Source organism: Monopterus albus, unplaced genomic scaffold (assembly GCF_001952655.1).
Source record: "Monopterus albus unplaced genomic scaffold, M_albus_1.0 scaffold4.1, whole genome shotgun sequence".
Taxonomy (NCBI): Eukaryota; Metazoa; Chordata; class Actinopteri; order Synbranchiformes; family Synbranchidae; genus Monopterus; species Monopterus albus.
In genome coordinates, this window is record NW_018127884.1 from 8,646,576 (window position 1) to 8,670,261 (window position 23,686).

The following is a 23,686-nucleotide window of genomic DNA, read 5'->3' on the forward strand; positions in this document are numbered from 1 at the left end:
GGACGGCCAGCTCTAGTAAGGGTTCTGGTCGTCCCAAACGTCTTCCATTTAAGGATTATGGAGGCCACCGTGCTCTTAGGCACCTTAAGTGCAGCAGAAATTTTTTTTGTAACCTTGGCCAGATCTGTGCCTTGCCACAATTCTGTCTCTGAGCTCTTCAGGCAGTTCCTTTGACCTCATGATTCTCATTTGCTCTGACATGCACTGTGAGCTGTAGGGTCTTATATAGACAGGTGTGTGGCTTTCCTAATCATGTCCAATCAGTATAATCAAACACAGCTGGACTCAAATGAAGGTGTAGAACCATCTCAGGGATGATCAGAAGAAATGGACAGCACCTAAGTTAAATATATGAGTGTCACAGCAAAGGGTCTGAATACTTATGACCATGTGATATTTCAGTTTTTATTTTTTAATAAATCTGCAAAAATGTCAAAAATTCTGTGTTTTTTTGTCAATATGGGGTGCTGTGTGTACATTAATGAGGAAAAAAATGAACTTAAATGATTTTAGCATATGGCTGCAATATAACAAAGAGTGAAAAATTTAAGGGGGTCTGAATACTTTCCGTACCCACTGTATGGTGCATAATACAGTCCAAGTTTGTAAACTGAAACTTGAGCAAAAAAAAAAAAAAACTCATCAACATGACTGGAGTATGACAAGTGAGGCTGCACAACAACGATGACTGTAGCTCCTAGAATAAACACAATTTTCCACATACCTTTTATGGAAATATTTAAATGGGTCCAGATAATTCAGTCACTTGTTGTTTATCTGGTAAATCAGACTCTTTTAAGTATAGTGTTTACTTCAAAACACCAGGCATCCATAAATTAATTTCCTGGATAATTTATACAAAAGTATTTGTGGATACATTTGGTGCCGGCAGTAGCAGCAGAGTCACTTAGAGTTTCTTTGGAGAACTAAGTGGTCATTACAGAGCCTCATTTTGATGCAATGCTTGGTGTTCCTGCTGGTTTTGCAGCTGGCAAACCTCATTCAACCATCAGGAGGGCTGCAGCTGGAGGGAGTAAAATGTAACGGCCTGTTTGGTTTACATAAAACCATGGGGACAAGTTGGCAAAAAGTTTTTAAACTAGAATTACACACTGTTTTAGTACCTTGACAAAATATGTTTGCGCCGTTTGCATCTTTCGTGCCTTTAAATTTGACCTTGATAGTCTAAGCTAACATCATACACCCGTACATCTTCTACCTATAGTCTATAATTGTTACAATGTAAAACATTTTATAAGAAAACCATGTTTCACATGTGTCCACAGGCATATATGCTGGCCAAGCCATCTTACCAGGGCTCCTTTGCAAAGGAGGATGTAAACCCCAATAAGATTTTTTGCCTTGATAAAATAAATGTTAAATAGATACATTTTAACAACTACAACACTTCAACTACGGTATAATAGTACAAAGTTCTTCCACACCATCATAGCATTTTAGCAAGTACACAGGATCAAGTAATCAGACAACAAAACAAATCTTGGACATTGCTCATCACTTGTCATACTGCTCACCAAATTATTATCCTCATTTCGGTCCGCAGATCTTCATCAGGGAAAAATACATCAAATGGAACCACACAAAATTCAATCTATGGTAAATATAGACCAAAGAATCTGGCCCCTAAAATAAGCCTCCAATCAGAGCATAAGAGACGCACCTGATGAATGCACACAATCAAGGTCAGTAAATCCATAACACAGAGCTCTCATCAAACTCATAATGCAACAAAGCGCCTGCACATCACAAACTCAACAGATTTACCTTGTGACTCTGGGCTGGCATTGAAAAGGCAAAGTAATTTTGTGGAGTAATCCACAACTTACTTAAATTTGCTATTTGATCCTGTTCATAACTGGCACTGCTAAGTACATGTTTAAGGAATATTGTACTAAAATCTATTCCAATGTAACAGAGGGACACAGAGACCCATGACTTTCTGTCAAGCAACAGAGCTGCACCATCACTGTTGTCAACATCATGGCACTGCAAGTCACTGGGTAATATTGAGAGAGTGTGTGCAAGTGTAGAACCAGCACTGTGCTGGTGTGTTGCCCGTCACTAAAACTACGGTATGTGCTGAAAATCTCTAGCTGCAGACCGAGGTGTAGACAGCCAGTAGGACTGTGGCCATTTCACATTACAGCAACTCAACTAATGGTTTTTGGTAGGTTTTTTTTTTCCTTTTCCAAATATTTGTTTCTTTTAACTTGCAGTAGGAGGCAAATATGGGAACAGTCAGTGTCGAGGAGGCTTGGTTACCAGTAAAAGCTTCAAATTTGAAAATTCGAACACAGATGTTAAACTACACCTCGTAGTTTGTCAAAGCTCATAAAAAGTGCATTTACCTCAAAAGAACTATAACTGAACTGTCATCTAGGACCTCCTTCTTCCCCTTCACCTCTGAAATACTAAATTAGATTCATGAAAAAATGAGCACAGAGGACAAAGCAATCAAAGGCTCCAGCTGTTCCATACTAACCAAGGGATCTATGTACTGTGTGTCTCAGATATATCTGGGGATCACACCATCAAATTAAAAGAACAGAGTAGGTTTGTGCACCATGCAGTGACCTTGACTACAGCCCAGAGTGAATTCTAACTTGGAAAGTTTTCTCTGTGTACTACAGAACGCTAGGCCAATTAAATACTGTATTTTAGTACAAATGCAACACCTTATATTTCCAGCAAAAATAATGAAGAATGTTTTCCGAGTGCAGCTTTGCCATACGTTACACTATCTTCTGGTTTTGGACTTTGTTGAAGACATCTGAAGTAGACACCTTGAGCTCTGTGATGTTGTAATGAACAGTTTTGGAGGTTTCAAAGACTGATGAAATGAAAGGATTACCAGCAATAAATAATTAAAATAATCTTTACTTTCAACCCTACATCCATCCATCTATTCATTTTCTATAGTGCTTATCCTGTTCAGGGCCTACCAGGAGTACAGTGGCACCCAAATCTATCACAGATTTAAAACAGATTCACTATTCATCTGTAAAGTCTGGACGATGGGAGAAAAGCTGAGCACCTCAAGGAAACTGCAGAAAACAGAGTATATCATTAAGTACTGTAATGCATTAGACTGTTTCCTTGAGCTTCCATTAGAGTGGTGAAACATCTAAGTTCAATAAAATTGCTTTTACAGGATTCAGAACATTTAATAGTTTCAAAGAAAAAGCTGGAGCTCCTCAGTCATTTCATCAGCCATATTCCTGCCCACCACAACTACACCCACACAATCATAAATCAACCGGACCCACTCGTCGGTGCTTAATCACATAAAATTCTAACACTGTCTATTTAATTCAATCAGTATACTCATAATGACTTAGAATGTGACCACAGACTGGTAAGGAATGGACTGAGCACACTGCTATCACGAGTAGAAACTAGGATTATTAACACAAAATAAATGATTCAAACATGTACAGTGCTGTGATATTTCCAAAAAGGAAATGAGGGAAGAAACTGTCAAACAGAAATAGAGTCCATATGTAAAAAAATTGTAATAGGTTTTGTCAGGGTGTTATTATACAGCACACACAAACAGGCCATGGGTCAGGCTGTTTCCGATTGTGTGCATAATTGCATTTTTTTTTTTTTTGTGATCATTGACAAATCTCTTTGAAAGGGCAGTGTGATTTATGGGATGCCTTGAATTAAATGCCCCATGGAAATATATGACAGAACAGAGCTGTGCACTGACTGTGTAAATACATCTTAATCATAAATGATAACAGTGTTTTCGAGGTTTTACATTACTGAACAAACACTTAAAACACCTCACACCCAACACGTGACGTCTTTCTCACCGGGCTGGAAAACTGCTCGGACAGGAATCATAACACCTCATGAAACTGTGATTAGAATATTTCTAACTAAAGTGCAGTGTCTGATGATATTATGCAACCAGTTTTTTTCCAAGTTGCAACTTTCAACTTGTGTGTTCCAGTCAATTCACAGCCCATAAAATTTACCAGTGTCTGCCCTACCATATTAAGTAGCTTCACATTGAGTTTAAATTCTCCTTTAGACTAAGAGTTTGTGTGAGTACATGTGTGCAGCAATTAAAAACTGCATCATGGTCCTGATTTTAAGTCTCCACACAGCAGTTTAGGTTCAATCTGAATTCTCACTATACATGGTGGCTGAAAGGGACTTTAAAACAGTCCACTGTCCCTGGATAAAAAAAGTGGCAGCACGTCAAGAGCCAAAACCTGGATGCAGTGGATGATAAAGGGGTACTGACATTTAATATGCTGTCCTTAGGAGCTCCACAAGGACACAGCAGTGTGCTCCCATTCCTTTGATATAACAGTGTGGAGCAAATCTCTCATATCTGCATCTCTCCTTCTCTACACCTGTCAGAGAATTCAGTTTATTTGAGTTTAAGATATGAGCTTGTCAGTATTCACCAGCAAGCATGGTGGTCTGACAGAAGTGCAATTTCCCCAACTATAGGCTCTCTTGAAATTAGAAATCATTCTTCCCCGTATGGAAAGAGGCCAGCTATTGTACAAATGACTGCCTCATTGAAACAGAGCTGGCTGAAATGGTGCTTTATTGAGAGAGAATGAATCATTTGGAGCTTTTCAGATAGGATCACAGTGCACCTGCTCTTAAGCCCCTACTGTATGTTTCCACACAGAGACAAAAAAAGAAAAGAAATGAAAGAATTTGTATAAGATGAAAAAATGTGTTCATAAAAGATCAAGGCCACAACGTGTCCCATTTTAGTTCAGTTTAGATGGAAGAAGCGTAGGAAAGTGGCCGAGCCAGCCATGCGTAGAATTGCCTCTTCATTGCCTCCCACTAAAATTATAAACAAAATGGTAAAATAGAGACATACACTGGCTTCAGAAAGTATTTAGACCCCTTTGCTTTGTGTACACTTTATTGTGGCATAGCTTTGTGTGAAAACATATTTTTAGAAATGTACTTAAAAGAAAATTTAAAACTGAAATCTCTCAGCTATAAAATAATTCAGACCCTTGACTGGAGTCCACCTGTGGCAAACTGAATTAAGTGGACATAATTTTGAAAGGCATACACCTGCATGTCAGGACAACCAAGCCATGAAGTCCAGGGAACTCTCTCTAGACCTCGATAATTAAACTGTGGTGAGGCACAGATCAGGACAAGGGTATAAAGCCATTTGTAAAGATTTGAGGGTTTCCAGTGCCATAGTGGCCTCTGGGCAAGAAGGTCCACGGTCAGGGTAGTGACCAAGAACAAAGTGGTCCCTCTAATAGAGCCTCAGAATTCCCCTGCAGACATGGGAGAACCTGGCAGAAAGACAACCAAGGCAGAAGCTCTTCATCAAACAGACTGTGATGGTACAGTGGCCAGGCAGAAGCCACTCTTGAGTAAAAGGCATTTAATGGACAGAGCATGAGAAAAAGATTCTGTGGCTTGATGAGAGAAAACCCGGACCTTTCGGGCAGAACTCTGACTATGTCTGGTGAACACCAGGCACTGCTCATCACCTGGATGATACCACCCCTACAGTCTAACACAGCAGTGGCAACATCGTGTTATGGGGGTGGTTGTCAGCAGCAGGGAATGGCCTGAGCACAGGGTGATGGTTCACCTTCTTTTCACTTTGTCATTATGGGTGATTTAGTGTAGACAAAAAAAAAAAAAAAAAAAAAAAATCAACTGGCCTGAATATTTTTTTAAGCCACCCTACTGTGTATGCATATGGCAATGACTCCAGTGCAATCCCAAGGCTCTGCTATGAGGAACCACTAATTTACCAGTAGAAATCAAAAAGGACAAAACAAAAGAAAGTGACATACATGATTGCTAACCATTTGTTTCTCATCACATACACCATGACAGCAAAATGCTGCAATGCAGACTTTCTAACTTACCTGATGAGCTACTGGTAGCTTGCTAATTTGATACATTTCATTATCACTGCCTGCAGATACAGACACACATGCACATACAGTATGTCTAATAAATTATCAAATCCTGGCCAAAACACTAAAAGATCACAGTCTTTTTGCAAGAGCTACATACCTCCAGATGTCATTCTTATAAAGTAAATCCACACTTTGTTGTGTCAAACCATAGTGTGTGCCCTAGAAAGATGCTTTCCCATAAATAATAATAATAATATTCAAGACTAACACACTCATTCATGCATTGAGCTCCAAACACGCGTGGCTGCACGAGCAGTAGACTGGTAATCAAAACTGTAAAAAGACTCGAGGCTGCTGGTAATTTGCCATCACCTTTCAAACTTTCCCACAAGTAAAGTGTTTAAAGGGACAACTATAATCAGAGGTGTAGAGGATTAGTGGATTAGAAATTCAAGGGATAAGTCACAAGTTGTGGCAGCACAGAGCTCTTTAATAAACATTCAAGGATTTTACACAGTTAATAAAAAGTCTTCAAATCTGTACAGCATCTTTTTCAACATCTGTGCTTCTAAATACAGAATTAAACTTCTTCAATAAATTCACAATATTGTGAGACAGGAAGCTTCAGCTTCATTAAACACATCACCACGATCTTACATTCAGTCCAGCTTCTGCAAGTTTTACATTGCAGACGAGGATGATGCTGTAAAATATTTTAGTTTGTACAGTCATTAACAAACAGAACTATCAAAGATAATAATCACTTACAAAGAATACTCGACTAACCAAAATTCAAGATGCAAGAGTTTCCTTCAAAGGCTGAAAGAAAACTCTCTAAATGTTTTTGCACACCCGCTCGTCCACATGCTCTAGTGGTGAAATATACAGTAAATCCCCAAAGTGGAAAAGTCTGTTCCATGTAAATAGTACAAACTTGACAAATTAAAAACTAAAATAATTCTTCAACCTCTTTCACTAAAAGGTCCTTTACACCTTTGTTCTTGACAGACATTTAAAAATACACAACTACTGAACCCTGAAAACAGCGGATAACTGTACTGTACCCTTAAAAAGGCTGAAATAATCAGGTTCACATTCTGACAGCCCTGAAATATCAGGTACTCACAGGGTTCATTTCTTTTGCACATTTGTGTCTATAAAAATTCTAAGTGCATATCAGTCTTACAAAAATTCAAAGGTCTCATAGGAAAGAGCAATAGCAATATATTAATTAAAAGCAGCAGGGTGCAGAAAACCCATTATACAAGGCTACATTTTCAATAAATTCATTTTCCAGCATATGGAAGCTATCATTCCAGGGAAGCAAAAGGGTAAGAGCCAGTACATTTGCATGGTCTTTATGCACAGTATCCACATGTTAATTCAGGGGCATGATGGACAGGAAACGCTCATTGTGTGGCTCTGTCCAACTTTTCCACCTAGGCCTGAAGTAGAGTGGAGTTAAAAATACCTTCTGTAAAATTGAGGATGCACAAAAAAATAAATAAATAAAAATGTGGGAAGATGGTGTTTAACAAAAAGCGGTCTGCGTAAATCATGATTTTGGCATTTGTGTCTTATAGCACTGACACAATGTTAACTGAAAACTGTTTCATAAATTATATTTTAAAATCATCCATATATACTGTGAAATAATGAAAAAAAAGGAAAATATTTTGTGATGTGTTTAACCTTCGATATCTGTGATCAATATGAGTAAAGAGTGGCCTTGATCAGTGGTTTCTGGGAGAATCTAAATCCTCCCCGTGATAAATGGTGGACTGTTTATTTTTACAGCTTGTAAAGACTGCTTACACATGATTTCACCTCATCAATAAAACTGTGCTCAGCTAATCAGTAATTCAAATTATGTAATGTGATGGAATGGAATTATTCATTTGTGAATATAAATTATCAAACATTTTACCCCTGAACACTATTACAGATTGACTCTCTGCAGGGGAACGTGAGGGCAGCTACATTTATACACCCTTAATACACACATGCCTTGAAGCCAAAGACAAAAATTAACTGTCACCTTTTCCTTTTTTCTATTTAAGAAAGGTCTACACAACTGATTTCAGTGAAGTGCCATCTCATATGGCACGGTGGTAGGAAGAGTAATGGCAAAGGTGAAGAGGGGTGAAGGGTTGTTAAGTAATGAAAGCTGGAAGTGAAGGCACCACATCAGAAGTGGACATGGGGTCAGAGTTCATTAACTATCTCTATCCCTTCTAATGAAGTTTTTTTCCAGCCGAGGGATTTTTGCAATTGCTGCAGTAAGGGTAGTGAAGCATGATGAGTCAGGAGCCTATAGGAGCACAAAGAAAGTCACAGCTCACAGAAAGCAGACAGACTGGGCCAGTATCAATGTCAACCTTAAAAAAAGAGCAGGCAGCAAGTATGAGCATTTGTGTGAATCTGACTCATTATTTCAAAATCCTGACCATAGTCACAACCACGATGCAGCTAATTAAACAAAAAAATCTTGGGAGTACAAAAAGATTCTGAAAATGCCTAGAAAATCCATAGAAAACAGACCCACAATCATAGTGATTCACATGATGGATGAAGTATAAAATATGATAATTGGTCATAAAAACTAAAATGTTTTTTGCTGACCTGCAGTGGTTAAATTTTTCACCTTGTTGCAGTTAACTGCCTTGATTCCAGGCTGTGTCCGTACAATGTGACACTACTGAGAGTTGCAGTCAGAGGTGTAAGAAACTTAAAACTTTCAGTTTGTAGTGAAACTCTTCTTTTCAGATTGGTGTCTTAAATCTTAAAATTTTCAATATCATACCTCTAGAAGTGGTGTCTGCTTTTAGCACCTTCCTGAGTTATTTAGTATTACATGTTTTTCCCCTAATGCCAAAATAAATTTAAATCACTCAGTAGGCACAATGTGGAATACTGCTCCTCCAGTGGATGCTGCCTTCAGAGCGTGTGAGACTTTTGTCAGCATATTAATGTGCTAATTAGCACTTCAGATGGTGACTTGCTAAAAGAATGGTGATTACAGTGATGAGAGAAAAGATCACAACGATGCATTTCAGCTGACACTATACAAATTCCAAGCCTCTTGATGTAAAAAGCTGTGCAGATTTTAGCTCAGACTTGGTCAATATTATGTAAAATATGGTTTTGTAGAAACAAATTTTGCAGAACTAAACAAATATTTTAGCTTTTATGTGATCTCTTGAAGTTGGTGGTATTCTTCATGACCATCTTGATTACATTAATATACAAAGAAAACACTCCTGGCATATGGACTTCAATCAGAAAAAAAAAAAAACAGACTGAAGTATAACATTATAACAGAGATGTCCCTGACTGATCCCGACCAGTCTGAGCATATTTTAATGGATTGGTACTGGCTAAAATAAAGCTGATCCTTATTTACTTTTACTCCGCTGTGTTCTTGCAGATGTACTGTGTTTTATTCAGACCAGTCCAAAAGTGCTCTCCTTTACAACAGCTGTGCTTGACAGGTGTTCTAAACAGACGTTACCCGCTATTTATGGTGTTCAGAGAAGAGTGTCTGCTACGTGCAACTACTTTATGATGATGGGAACATTTCAGATACATGCATCACGTGCAATGCTACTGTTTCATATGGTGTCAATAAACTTGACTGGGATGTCCATAATTTGTAATATGTTACAGAAGAGATTTGTACTTTGACTCCTTATTAAAAAAAAATAGCATCCTCCTTTAGTTTTAAGAAACAATTCACAAGGACAAGCTGAGACATTATGGGTGCCTGGTCAGGTATGAACCTTTGTTGACTTTGCTCACTGTCAGGGATTAATGCCACCCCCACTGAGCTGAGTAAGTGCCCATTTACTCAGAGAGCAGAGAGGTAGGAGTGAGAGCAGTAACCTAAACATTGCTTGTTTTGCAATTCTGTGTGAACTCAAAATCCACACAAGAGAGAGGGGGAAGGAAAGGAGGAAATAGAATAAAGAGAAACAGAATAATATCTTCTTTCTCTCTCCATAGGAGTCCTGCCTCTGAGTAGTACTCTCTGGCTGCACATACTGTGATTTGCAGAGCAGTGGCAGAGATCCATTAGCAATGAAACAACATTCCCAGGTGATTTATGTATTCAATAAGTCTGTCTGGCTTTCATTCCATCCTTCCTCTCATTTCACTTCCTTATTCTTGACAGCAGCAGTAAGAAAACCCACACAGTGGAGAGTGGAAGATGTCCTAGGCAGGTGAGAATACAGCTGCACCATGACCCTGCTGTAATGGCAGTTTGCTTTGGCGGCTTTGCATCGGTAACAAACTGTGTCTCTGTAAAAAGCTCCTGCAAAGTTGTTCATCTAATAAGTTAATTTTAAGAAGGCTACAATGCAACGATGCTTCAAAATAACATTTTAACTCAAAAAGGAAACAGGAGGTGTAAAATCAATAGTTGAGGCAAGAACAAATAATTTATTGACCTGGGCTGCATGCAGTGTTGTTAAATGGTCTGTGCAAAACATACTTCTATAGGGAGGTGTATGCTGATTTCAGGTTACTTGATGAACACAATGGGTGTGCGGTTAGACACAATGAACCGCAAGGAATCCAACTCAGTTCTAATTTATTATGCAGTCAGTGGTAAGGGTTGACAGGTTTTAGGCTGGTTTGTCAATATGCACACAGCCAAAGAATTGTCCTCCATGAGGGAGCTCAGTGTTCTCAGCTGCAGGCAGGATTGAGGAAAAGGCTCACACCTTCAGCTGATCCGCATCTAAAGCTTCCCTTCAGGCCAAACTTCTTCTCCCCACATCTCTGCTCTTCACAACAGTTTGTCTGCCATGCAACCCATTTACTGTGGACAGTTTAGGTGACATCATTTAACATCAGTGCTACATGAACATGTAAGAAATTAGGTACCTCAAAGTAAAGCATAAAGAGGGATGGGTATCATTAGGATTTTGCCAATACCATCTATCAATCTTACCTATACTCTTACTGAAACTACTCTCCATAATTTGATGCACAAAATACAAATTTATGTGAAGATATTCAACTGTTGTTGTTTTTTTTTTTTTTTTTTTTACAGGTTATATTTTTCATACCAAGCAGGTATGAGGATGTTTGATAATGTGTCTCTGGAAGGAGACAGCTAAATAGGGTAAGGATATAATTCAGGAATGCTTTGCGTTAAGGGAAGGTTAGGTCTGGAAAATGGTGCTGATTACTGTGGGGCTCTGAAGATTTATGATGACATGGCCTGACACCCCCGTCTTTGGGACCAAATAATGGCTAAACAATATTTAACTCGTATAGTGAACTTCCATTTGAGTGCTCTCCCGTTCTTTGGCACATTTAATTGGGTATTATTGACCGACTATCTCGATCGTGTCAAGGTAACACTTGTTACTGTTGTAAAAATGTTTAGTTATTAGCTGAGGACACAGTCATTTTGCATTGTTTATGATTGTTAATATTTTTAGCTACAGATAGATGACCACAGCCCTTAACCCAAGCAAAGAGCAGATATGTGGCTTGACACAGTGGCTGGCACAGCTGGCTTGCAGTGGCAGTCACTTCTGAGAACTGGGTTCACTCAGTTGTCCAACCACTGACACCGTTCTACTGTCAAACAAAAGAAGACCACACTGCTAACAACTCCAGTGAGTCAATAACTATATTATCACCAACAAGTTCTGTGTGGGTGTAGGAGCAAAGGCAAGTCTATCAGGTGGGCAAGCTCTCACTAACTGGTGTTTCGTGGAGTTGGGCCCCAGACACCAAGAAGGCTCAACTGTGTGTTCCAGCGTACCAGAACCACCCCCCTATTTGCCTGCACCCACACACCCAACACAACCCTTCTTCTACTCTCTTAGTAATTCAGGCTAACTGTTACCAAACTGTCACTAGCACTAGCAAACCTTTCATTTTTAGTTTGTCAGATCCCATCAGCATCACACAAAACAACACGGGGAGGCTGCACCGAGGACGTACATGCATCGGCCGCTTTGCTACAGCAGTTAAACAAGCTGCACTACTTCAGATTTATAGAACACTGAATATGTACGTGGTTCATGAAGTTACTGTGTGGTCCCATTTACACGCAACTACCACTTTACATACACTATAATTATTCACTCACCCATCCAAATCATTGAATTCAGGTGTTCATAGTGTATATTGCATTTAGCTGCATTTTCATTAAATTTAGTAAAGCAAACTGACACTTTTGGAAGTCTTGCCTTGTTCACCATGAATGGAGAGGAGAGAAAGACGTTTGGCTGAGCCAATCAGAGGTATGCGAATGTCTTCGTCGCACAGAGCAGAGTGTCACTCCCGGTGATCCAGTCTAGCATCAAAACGTTAAAATGATGTAATGTTAAACACCAAGTGCAGCACGATTTGTCTATGGGCATACTGACACTTTGACTCTAACCAATCAAAAACCAGTACCTGTTAGTCATAAATCCCGATACCCACCCCTAGTTTTAAATCACAATCCTGAACCTAATGTGTTTATCTGCTCAAGTATCACAGAGAACATAATACATAATCTCTCCAGCGTGTTCTGGGTCTACTCTGGGGTCTCTTACCAGTTGGATGTGCCCAGAAACCCTCCAAAGGGAGACACCCTGAAGGCATCCTGATAAGATGCCCAAACCACCTCAGCTGGCTCCTTCTGATGTGAAGGAACAGCGGTTCTACTCTGAGCTCAGTTGCAATATTAAATGTAAGGTAAACAATAATAAATCAATAATTATAATCCAATAATAAAACATTAATGTGAACTGTCATTCTACATAATGAGCTCTTTTACTACTTTAAGTATATTTTTGATGCTAATACCATCGTATTTTTACTTAACATTTTGAATGCAGGACTTTTACTTAAGTAAACAATCTGAGTACTTCTTCCATCCCCATAAATAGGTTAGTTTTACAGATTGTTAAAAGAACGGTTTCTTAAGAGTACACGGGCCACGTAAGGACTCAGCAGTTTTGTTTTTGAATTACTGCAAAAATTAAAAGTATATCAGTCTCAGAATGTTTGTTTGGTCCACACAGTGGGTTCAACTGACAGCTTGCACACAAGCCTGAACATATTAAATCATATACATAAACACACTAGAGTTGTTTTGAACTGAACTAAACCAGTTAACTGTTTGAGCACCCTCTTGAGGCTGGAACAGAAATAGCAAAACACAGCTAAAATTAGCCTTAACGTGACGGTACCAGCCAAGAAAACCGCACAGAAAGCAGCAGACAGGTGAGAAGGGTACAGGAAAAGAGAAGGAGGACCACATAAGAATTGACAAGTGAGGACCAAACAGCTACATCCTGCTCGCTATGCTCTTTTCAAACAGCTAGTTGGGGAAACTCACAGCGGTCTTTAACATAGCAATTATTCTACAGAGGGAAAGACAATAGACAGAAGGAGAAAGAGCTGGCAGAAGGGGTCACAAAAGCAGGAAATCAGCAGAAAAGGTTTGAGGAAGAGAGAAAGCTGCTTACAGTAACATCCATTAATTTCCCCAAAGAGAGGTGTTGGGGATATCAATCTGAATGAGAGCGCTAAGCTTTGTCAGCCTCTCTGCTCCTGCTCCAGCCAAAGCCTTCCATATGCTCTGAATCAGTACTGACACAGACTTGTAATTTAATGGACAAGTTACAAGGGTGGAGCCCAGCCTGTTATTCACAGAGTCCTACATTTAATCCATAATTTAACTTCACTGGTCTATAGATCTGTACCTAATCCTACTGTAACTACAGTATAAGCAGACAGGCATTATAGCTCTTCATTGTCAAAGATACACATTTTCTTATTTATTATTATTTGCAGTCTGGACATATAGATCAAATTGCAAATGAGCGACAAGTCATAAGAGGAATTTTTTTTTGCACACTTTACTATGTTGGAGATTAACACAATTAAAGATCCAGTTTTTGTTACTGAATGCCTTTAATTTAGTCCCATTTAGCCCACAGTGTGATAAAACAAACGGATGAGGGAAAATCTGTTAAAAAATCTTGTTAGACATCACCTATGAAAAAGTCTTCAAATGACTGTCCTTCTTCAGTAGTTTATTTGGTACTGATGGTACGTCTGCTTGGTTACGTACCTTGGACAGCCTCTAGTGTCTTCAAACAGCAATACAACAAGTGTTTAGGTGGAGGGTGACCGAGAAGGGCATACAGCTATCTTACTGCTATACAGCAAAGCTAGTACTGAGGATATGCACAGCGTACAATAAACAGGTCTGATCATTTTTATGCGGGGGTGGGAAACTTTTGTGGACTGGAATTTGCTGTGATGGCACCGACTGGAGCAGGCAGACAAAATCATCAATGGAATTACAAGAAATAACAAACTGAGCCATGCAGAACAATGGTTATGAAAACCCTGAAGGTTTGTTAGACTTCAAATGCACTGATTGTACAGGCATGACTCATTTGAACTGGAGCATGTTCTGCAGAGGCACAACAGGCAATTAGATCATTGTAATGTGCTGTTCCATTGTGTAGTTCAGAGACACTTCAGTTAGTCAGTCTGGGTTTGAGTCTGGTTTTCAATCCACCACCCACATGTTAAAATTACACCACTGGGGCAGAGTTCAGTCACTGGAACACAAATTATCATTTAAATCTATGTCAAGTGAAATGTATAGAGGAAAACCTTTTGGACCATCCACTGTCAGTAGATCATTCCCAGCAACACCTCAGCCCAGTTCGAGAGTGATGTGAAAGGGCAAGCATGCTCCTGAGTGCCAGCAAATTGAAATGGCTCCATCAGTTACTTTCAAGTCTATCTCCTCCCCCCCCCCACCCCCCCGACCTGTCCTTGCACTGGCCACTGCGGTAATTATCTAATCTGTGTGCTGATGTCAGCACAGAAGGCTGTACTGTAATTACTTTAAGTAGCCTTTATTGGAGATAATAGACCTTCAGAGTTAGATCACATCTAATTACAAGTGCCAAATTAGGCTCTAACTAGACATTATCAGTACAAATACAAGTTGTTACACAAGCAGTGTACAAGTTGATGAATTACAATGGGTACCTATCATAAGGAGATATAAACGGAGCACAAAGTTATGTGTCAAGTAGAAGATGGTAAATGACAGACATCTTGAAAGCAATCCATTATTTCCTTTGATATATTCCTGTTGTATGAAAATTGCAACATGATTAGTAACATATATAGAGCTACATGAAGATTACAAAATTAAATACATTTTGATTTCTGCATTAAGAGATCAGCCAGCTGCAATAACAGGTTTTAGCTATTTGATTTTGTGTCAGCATTTACAGAACACCCCATTTTAATCGTGAAGTATTATTTTCATCACTCCTTCCAATGTAGCATTTTAAATGTAGCAAAACCTGAACTTAAGTTTCAGAAAGGTGGCATTTATTTCAATACTATTGTGTTAAACTACAGTAAACAGTACTGACAAGTGTTCCTGTTATTTTGTACACCCCACATAATAGTGCATGCATCACAGTACTCCCAGTGAGTGCAAAATCCCTCTCTCTCTATGAAGAAAATCAAATTAGCCATGTTCTGACTTTGCTCATTTAGATAAGGATATGGCTCTCTTAATGACTGAGGACATTTCTTTGCATGGCTTTAGGCTGAGCCCTGGTGGGAAAATGTGGAACTACGGATTCACTGCACCATTTGTACACACACGCAATGAGGGATCAATTAGATTCTGGCACAGGTGCAGGCAGCACAAATGTGCATATAATAAACAATGGAATACAAAAGGTATTTGTGTAGATAAGGTCACATGTGCTGTAAACTATAGGTCCTACAGTAGACTGACTGTTTATGTTTGTTTTACTTCAGATAAACAAGTGTGAATGACCTATTAAGGTTTTTACCTTGTCATTTCATTTAAATGCTATTTCTTTCATATGTTATGTGGGTATATTCAGAATAGGAATGCATTTAAATGCCAATAAGATGCTTTAAAAGAATCTGAGTATTACAATGTGTATTTTTTTATATATTTATATTCTACCATTTATTTTTTGGTATAAAGTTTGTAGATGACACGCCTTCCTGTGCACCTTCTGTAACACTTTTAGAAAAATGAAATATCTGCCACTGAGATTGAAGGTGATTCTACCTGGAATTTTCACTAAAATAGGTAGGTTCAAATGATTTACTTACCTTTGAGACCTTAGAAAAGCTGATCCAGTGAAGACCATGGCAGTGGCAAGCTGAAGGGTTGCAGCAGGAAATTCAGTTGTGGCTGGCTGGTCTATACACACAGATTTCCTCAGCAGGGTGTTTTTTTGTTCCTAGCAGCGGTCCTAGAAATAAAACAGACAAGATTTAGGTGAGGGGGAAATAAATCAAACAGACCTACATCCTTTCTGAATGAGCTGCTTGTCAGGTTGAATACAACAGTAACCATATCAACTGGCTGGCCACTCATAAGTTTCACTGCTGCTCATCTGGCAACTAGAATCACAATGGTGTATAAAAGTAACAAGGAGTATTTCAAGTTGAAATGAGGATCTGAGTAGAATTTTGAGTTTCACTGGTTTCTGTCAGCAGCTCTGGCGCTAGTGGTCCCCTCATGATGGTATCCTGGGTCAACAAGCTGCCCGCCATGTCTAGCTGTCTGGATGGCCGTTGAGCTTGCCATGTGAAATCCCTATGATACCTTCTTTACTTGTGTCACAGGTGACACTTTTGGGACTTTGGGGACCTGAAAAACACAATGTCCATACTGGCACAGGTGCTGATGTGTTATGTAGCTAAGTCACTTGTCAAAATAGACATCCCGAAGGAGAACACAGTTGTCTCTTGCGTGACTTGACGCGTTGTAGGCCAAAAGTTCTCCAAATAACCTATTAGTAAACACAATGAACTGACAGTGGTGTTTACAGATGCCATAACATTCCGACATATACACGAGCTTCGTTAACTACATAAAATGGGGATAGTAACGTCCTGGGTTTGCCACTGAACTCACGTGAAATGCTACAGTTCGATCCAGCCAAATAATCGTGAGACTGCCGTGCGCAACAATTTACCCGAAGTGGGCAAAGGAACCGGATGCACATACGCAAAATCAACCATTTCGTCACCAACCTTAAAGTCTAATCACTTGTCAAAGTAAATCACGATGTTTGAAAACACCTCCTAAAAAGCACAATTTTCACCTGCTCGAGAGTAATTCGGCGTTTCCTTCTGCTCGTTGTAGTGCGCCCAAGCAGCAACAAGCTCAACAGTGCCACCGGTGCTCGGGTGGGATGCACTAAATTATTTGAAAATCCTGGGGTGACACATTATAGAGACACATATACAAAGGAACTTCCGGCTTTTTAAGTTAATGGAAAGGTAAAGATAGTGTAAAATAAACTGCATTAAACTGACTATCATCAGTTACCACATGAAAGGAATTGATCAATTCCAGTTTGAATGCATCATCAACAGTATATATTCATTATGAGCTGATTACAAAGGCTTCATTTATATTTAGCACATAATATTTTATTTGCAAAGATCTTAGCCTTGGACAAAAACTGTATTTCAAACGCCAGAATTCTGGGTAGCCAAAAACTCTACAAGTGGCTATACATCTATGTGTGTTTCTGTATTCTATTTTGTAGCAGACTTACAGTACTGTAAGCATCAATATAGAATATAGAAGTGAGGCATCAGTGCAACAATGGCTTTAACTCTTTTAATAGTTTTGTAAAAATGGCATGCAGAAAGAAAAGAGGTAATGAAAATAGATTTACTATGTACTTCAAATTAAATCTTTTATTTAATTTTATTCATGAAGGCTAATATTTCATTCATTCTCCATCTGTCTCAAGGTCTCTGTGTCAGATCAATCTCAAACATAACAAGACCAAGCAGATGAAAAGGAAATGTGTGGAAACTTGTCAGGAAGACAAAAAGACATACACTTCATATTTCATTTTATAGAATAATTATTCATCTTTTGTTCTTAACCAACAAACCACTTAAAACCCTTTAATTTAATATCACTAAGTTTTCTCAGTTATCCAGCATGAGAACATGAAAAGGTGTTCCCTTCTGGAAAATGGTTTCACTGTATTTAGTATAGTTGTTAAGACATTACATGCCCCTCTGGCACACAAGTAAAAGGAATCTTGGGGAAACAAGCAAGTTCTTGTTGAATTTAAGACATACAGTATCCCCTTATACATACTTACACACCAACAGGCATAAGTATAAAAGAACAGTTCTTTAAAGAACAAGAGGGTCTGTTCAAATGTCACAATGCAAAAAAGGCTAAATTTATCCAGGACTGCTGTAATAGCAATGCTGCTATACAAAGGGAAATACAGATTTACAGGCATTTCCACTCATAGTTGTCTTTTTTATGGCAGATCTGTCACAACACAGTTTTCCTATGGCAGCATTAGAATAACCAGCAAACCATTTCACATGATTTTCAATAATAAGCAAAAGTAGGAAATCTATCGCATCTCACTGTTTATGCAAACATATTGCAGCACTCCTGCTATAGGCCTACATGCATTCATCCCACTTTTCATTAACAAGCCCAAATTTTGCAATGAGAGCTCATCATTATCTATTGAAGTCTTTTGTGCTACAGTGAAAGTGAGTGCTGTATGAGTATTAAAAAAAGATGCATTCCTTTCATGTGTGCAGTGATTTTTGTCTTTTGCTTTATAGAAGATTTACTGTTGTGCACCACCCTGGTATGGTAGCCTTGTTAAAAAAAAAAAAAAAAAAAAAAGGTACTGTAGGCATATTTCATTTCTGCACAGCACTTTTACTTTGTACTTGACATCGGGTCTGATTTCTGGGTCCTGATTCTTTGCTATGATTTATGTGCTGCAATGTCTCTGCCTCCTGTTTATTCTAGCTCTAGTTCTATTTATACGATGACAATTGTGATTCGTTTTAGAATATTTTTATGTGACGTGTATGTGGAAGATTTTACTGTCACTCTGTCATGATATTTAATGTGGCTGACAACTGATTTCTTTCTTTGAAGCTGAATAATTATGGTAATAAGTAGAGCTGAACCATATACAGAATTCAGAATTGTTAGCCCAAATGCCCACATGAACTTTGTAACTTGTTGATAAAGTGCACCAGTTAAGATCATTAAGACCACCTATGGCCCAGTAAACAAACAATAAACCTATAATTTATAATGTAACCCTATAATAAACCCTGACCCCACTACCAGCAGCAAAGAGGATTTTGTAACAAAGACTTTAGGGTTGAATGTGCATTAAAACACACAGGGCTCAGTATAAAACTGCTACTCTTTCATGTCTAATAAGCTGTAAACATGAATTAATTTTCCATTTTTTGTTTTCTTCAAAAAAGAAACATATAATTACTGTAAGTCATGTTTTAAGTATTAAGTAGCAGCAAAATACTATAATAACCATCCATTACTGTTCAAAGGAAATGTCTATCAGTGTCAATCCAAACCACATCCTAACAAATACTGCAAGAATAAATGTTTCTCTCTATATTTTTGATACATGAAGGGAAACATTTCCATTTATATGTCAGATTATTATAAATGCTGCTTAAAGTTTGTGTTCAGTCGGGTTCAACAAAAAGATACATAAAACATACTATATTTTATCAAGTTGCTAATTAATGGAAACTACAGTTAAAATCTATAAAAAATGATTAGCCCACCAAAGACGGTCACCATTTGTTATTGTTATGGCATGATGATGACAATACACTGAAGAATTTTAACAATGATTTAGTAGTTTGATGATATGATATGGATGCTGTAATGAAGTGATACAGATGCTGCCAATCTTGTTGAAGCTAATGGTCTGTAAAAAGGAGATAAGATACATGATGTCCTTATACTGTACAGTACATGCTGATATACACTATGGTTTATACTTAACCATCTGACAGGAAATATTTGGTCCTCTCAGTACAGACAACAATGTTACTTTTTCCTCTCTTCTTCTGATGCCGATTCACAAAAAATATGTAATCCAGGAAAAACGTATATTTTCCATATTTAGCGTATCCTATTAACATATCTACAAAGAAGAGATGTATGTAGTTACTTACGACATCATCAATAGAGGATGAGGTTTTTATATTCTAAAAAAACATCATCTTCTCTGTTCCCTTAAGTCAGGAGCTGAAAAACACCAGTAGTATGTGAAAAGAAATCGGTGGATAAAGAAGATCAGTCCATTTTATAGTACAAACATCAAAAATCAGTCTAAAGGAGAACTGCCTTTGTGTGTCTTTGTTGAACACCAATAAACACTTAACCATCTCCTGCACACAAGTGGGAAGAGTTAAAACTCAAATATGTCATTCTGCTTCTTTGCCAGCTTGGCCACCTCCTGTCGGATAGCCTGCACAAGCGCAGAGGTGGAGAGGCTGCTCAGGGGCATACTGTCCATGTCCTTCACCACCTGGGGCAGGCTTTGCTGGGATGCTGTCCTAGGGGCAATGGCCGGCTGCTCTGGTGCCTGGTTAAACTCCAGGGACGGCCTGGTGGGGCTCCCCTGTGGGTAGCGAGGATGAGGAAAAGCCTCTACATATCCAGGGAGGGGCACCTGGACAATAGGGTAGACATTAAATTCATAATGCAGCAACTTTACATTGCTACTACCCACAAAAATATAGGCTGCCAATGAGATAATTAGAAATACACAGCATATGCAATAGGTTTTTATTTTGCTGAAAAACATTTTCTCTTGCACCACTATTCTACAAAGAATTAAGTTGGTGATAAGGGAAAATACTAGAAATGCACCGATTGTGATTTTCTTGGCCAATTCCGATTTCATATTTTTGTTAAGTCTGACCTGCCGATTCCGATTTTGGTAGATTCCAGGTTAGTTTCTTTCTAAGAACTGTAATTGACATCATACACAGTCATTGTTGGAACTTTTCTTTAGTAGAAAATTAAATCATAATAAAAATAAATCATTCTATTACAGTTTTCTGTCTCTTGCTCTATTTTTTCTTTACAAACCTCCATCTAAAAATGAAGTACAGTATTTGTAGATGACACACCTTCCTGTGCACCTTCTGTAACACTTTTAGAAAAATGAAATATCTGCCACTGAGATTGAAAGATGAACTAAACTGGGATAATAATGAGTGTTGAGATCTACCTTTGAATGATCTTCATCAGTGTCAGATGTACATGACAGGAAATGAAAAGAAAACAGGCACAAAGTAAATGTTCACTTAGAAAATGTGCACAACTACCCTGGAACTTTGCTGTGACCCCTCAAGGGCAGCCGTAAATTCAGTTTCTAAATGGTTTCTAAATGACACTGGTTCTGCAAAAAGGCATTTTGTGAAGGCATCTGGTTGATCAAGTCTAAACAACTACTACACAAACAAGAGAGGGAAACAAAGAGTAAGAAGGAGCTTCTATTCTGTTTATAGCACTAAAATAGCTTGTTTTAAAGGTTGAATTATTAGAATAGAGCTATTGGGGGCACTGGGACAAATGCTTGAAAACTGGGACTGTCCTAGTTTAATCAAAACATCTGGCCACATTATTGTAGCAGCATAGACGTATTTTCTAGCAGGACTGGGTGCTTCCTGAGCAAGCAAAATTGGTTTTCTTACGGAGTCTGCCCACTGTGGTGGAACATCCTCAGGTTCAGGTGGATAGGACATCCAAGAGGGACTGTGGTAGGAAGTGGGTGGTGTGGAGACAAAGTATTCCAAGTAGCCACTAGGCCTAGTGGCTGGGATGGCGTAGACGGCTGTAATTGGGTTTCCTGTGGAAAAAAAAAGCAGAGAGCGTGACATCGGCTGATTAATGTTTCCCAGTGGATGATTCACCTTAAGATTTTTATTCCAATTATTGAGTTACATTTTGTCTGAACAATGCTATTCTTTAAAAGTGAATGTTGACATAGAAATAAAGTGCATTATGGGTTACTTTTACAATGCAAAGTCATCTCCTCATAAGCTTACCTGAGTAGTTGGACACAGGCTGCTCTGCAGTGATCGATGGAAGTGCTGCTCTAGTGGTTAGGCCATATGGGTTGTTGTCATGTTGACTCTCCATTTCATTGACTGATGTCTTTGAGTTCCTTCCCTTAATCCCCAAGTCAGACATGGAACTAAGTAGGACAGAGATGGAGACGCATAAATGCAGACCACCGCTGCTGCAATTCCACATCAACGGCACTAGATGGCAAACACATCTCATGTGGACAAGTGAGTACCTTATTAACATTCTTGCCGCTTCTCAATGCACTTGTTCAATATTCAAATTTATACAAGGCCTAAAATCACCCTGGCCACAGCACATTACCTAGTGAATATCTGGTCCCTGAATATGAATCTGAATGTGAATAAATGTGAAATATCTGATGGGCTTCAGGAAGCTACTGACAGTGCGTATATCTGTCTGTCTGCATTTGTGTGTGTGTGTATGTCTTTTTCTGCTTTACCGTTTTAAGGAGGTCCCAGCAGGAGGTCCAGTGCGAGGTGGTAAAGGGGGTGGAGAACCAAAGGCCATCTCAGGAAGCTGGGTGAAGCGAAAGGCCTTAAAAATATAGTGAAAGTCATTTAAGGATACAGAGACACCGTTCTTAAGAGAGGGGGAATAATCTTAGCCCACTTACTGGTTTAGGCAGACTGCACTGATACATGTCTGTACCATAAGATGGTACCCACTGCAGGCCTCCCTGTCCACTGCTCATTGTGCCAGAAGCACTGGTCACCACATCAGCATAAGGGAGGGGAGGCGGTGCAGGGTTGTAATGGTCAGAGGGGGGTTGGTGGTGGTGATGGGAGTGCCTTCCGGATGTGGACTGCCCCCCTGAAGCCAAGCTGAATGCCTCCTCCAGCAGCAAGTGCATCTGCTGTCGCACTTCGTCAATGGACGGCTGTGAGCTCAGAGTGGACGTCTCTGAGTGGCCTTTCAAACCCCAGCCATATGTTAACCCCCGCGGCCCCATTAGACGGTCAACATTCGTCTCCTCAATCAACTCAGGCTCAGTCTAAAACATGTACAAAAATGACAGAGACACCACTATGAAGTGGGACTTGACACACATGTTCAAACATTCAATAGTGTAAACTATTCTTTTTTACACGATTTGCAAGTGATTTGGGACCTATCATATTTGAGCACCTTTTTAAGTACAGTGCCCAGATTTCACAGTAACGGCTTGTAGAGGTGAATCTGTAGCAGTCACCTGGAGAGGCATGTTCTGATTTTCTGTACATCTGGATCATATACTGTATTAGAAAAGTAAATCTCCCTTCACTGAATTAGCAGAGTATTAATAGATACTCACTGAGAAAGGTGGGAATTACAAGTTCTATAATGTCTCCTGTCATTCTCTCAGTGGGTTGTTGACAAGATGGTGACTGAAGAGGCTGTTTAATGTTACTCAGAGGTTCTGATCCAGCAGTGTTACTGCCCCATCACAGCAGGTTCAGTGGCAGAAGAAGGCAGTTTGTTTCAGTGAGTGCTAACCTACACTTTTTTGTACAGTTCAACAATAGTTAAGCAAATGCCGGAGTTCTACTGTGTGTGTGCTAAATACCATTTTTTATCTTTCTTCTCCAGTTCTCTTTCTGTATTTACCCTACATACAGTGCAGTCCCTCATCATCCTGTCTCCTCTGTAGATTCACTGCTGTCATTTTAATCATTTACCAGCTACTTCATTTCATTTTTCACATCATTTTTCTCACATTTTTTAGTCTCACCATTTTTTTCTATCCTCTCCTCTTTCTCCCCATTCCAAGCTCTGTTTCCATCTATCACTTCCATCACTCCTTATACTCAGAGATGAATTAATAAGAAGTTGCCCTATTTCCCATGTG

General features: G+C 39.0%; 2 protein-coding genes across 6 annotated transcripts in view; both read right to left on the reverse strand.

Annotated features, from left to right (window-relative positions):
• spon1a (spondin 1a) overlaps nt 1-17,151 on the reverse strand; it is a 102,776-nt gene extending 85,625 nt beyond the window's left edge. The window contains exons 1-2 of one of the 2 annotated variants that reach the window (XM_020608278.1): nt 17,039-17,151; nt 16,038-16,180 (exon numbers count right to left, since the gene is read on the reverse strand). The gene's annotated coding sequence lies outside the window, so the exon portion shown is untranslated. Of the gene's footprint in view, nt 1-16,037; nt 16,181-16,848; nt 16,987-17,038 lie in introns of those variants that run through there. The other variant, XM_020608283.1, reaches the window with a different exon arrangement.
• Nucleotides 17,152-17,600: 449 nt separating this feature from the next.
• kiaa1549lb (KIAA1549-like b) overlaps nt 17,601-23,686 on the reverse strand; it is a 67,776-nt gene continuing 61,690 nt past the window's right edge. For 2 of the 4 annotated variants that reach the window (XM_020608391.1, XM_020608380.1), the window contains 5 exons: nt 22,475-22,852; nt 22,301-22,395; nt 21,819-21,967; nt 21,465-21,619; nt 17,601-20,434 (listed from right to left, as the gene is read on the reverse strand). In XM_020608391.1, coding sequence (XP_020464047.1) covers nt 20,171-20,434; nt 21,465-21,619; nt 21,819-21,967; nt 22,301-22,395; nt 22,475-22,852 — 1,041 coding nt within the window. In that variant the 3' untranslated portion in view covers nt 17,601-20,170. Of the gene's footprint in view, nt 20,435-20,998; nt 21,620-21,818; nt 21,968-22,300; nt 22,396-22,474; nt 22,853-23,686 lie in introns of all 4 variants that reach the window. The other 2 variants (XM_020608400.1, XR_002275555.1) reach the window with 2 other exon arrangements.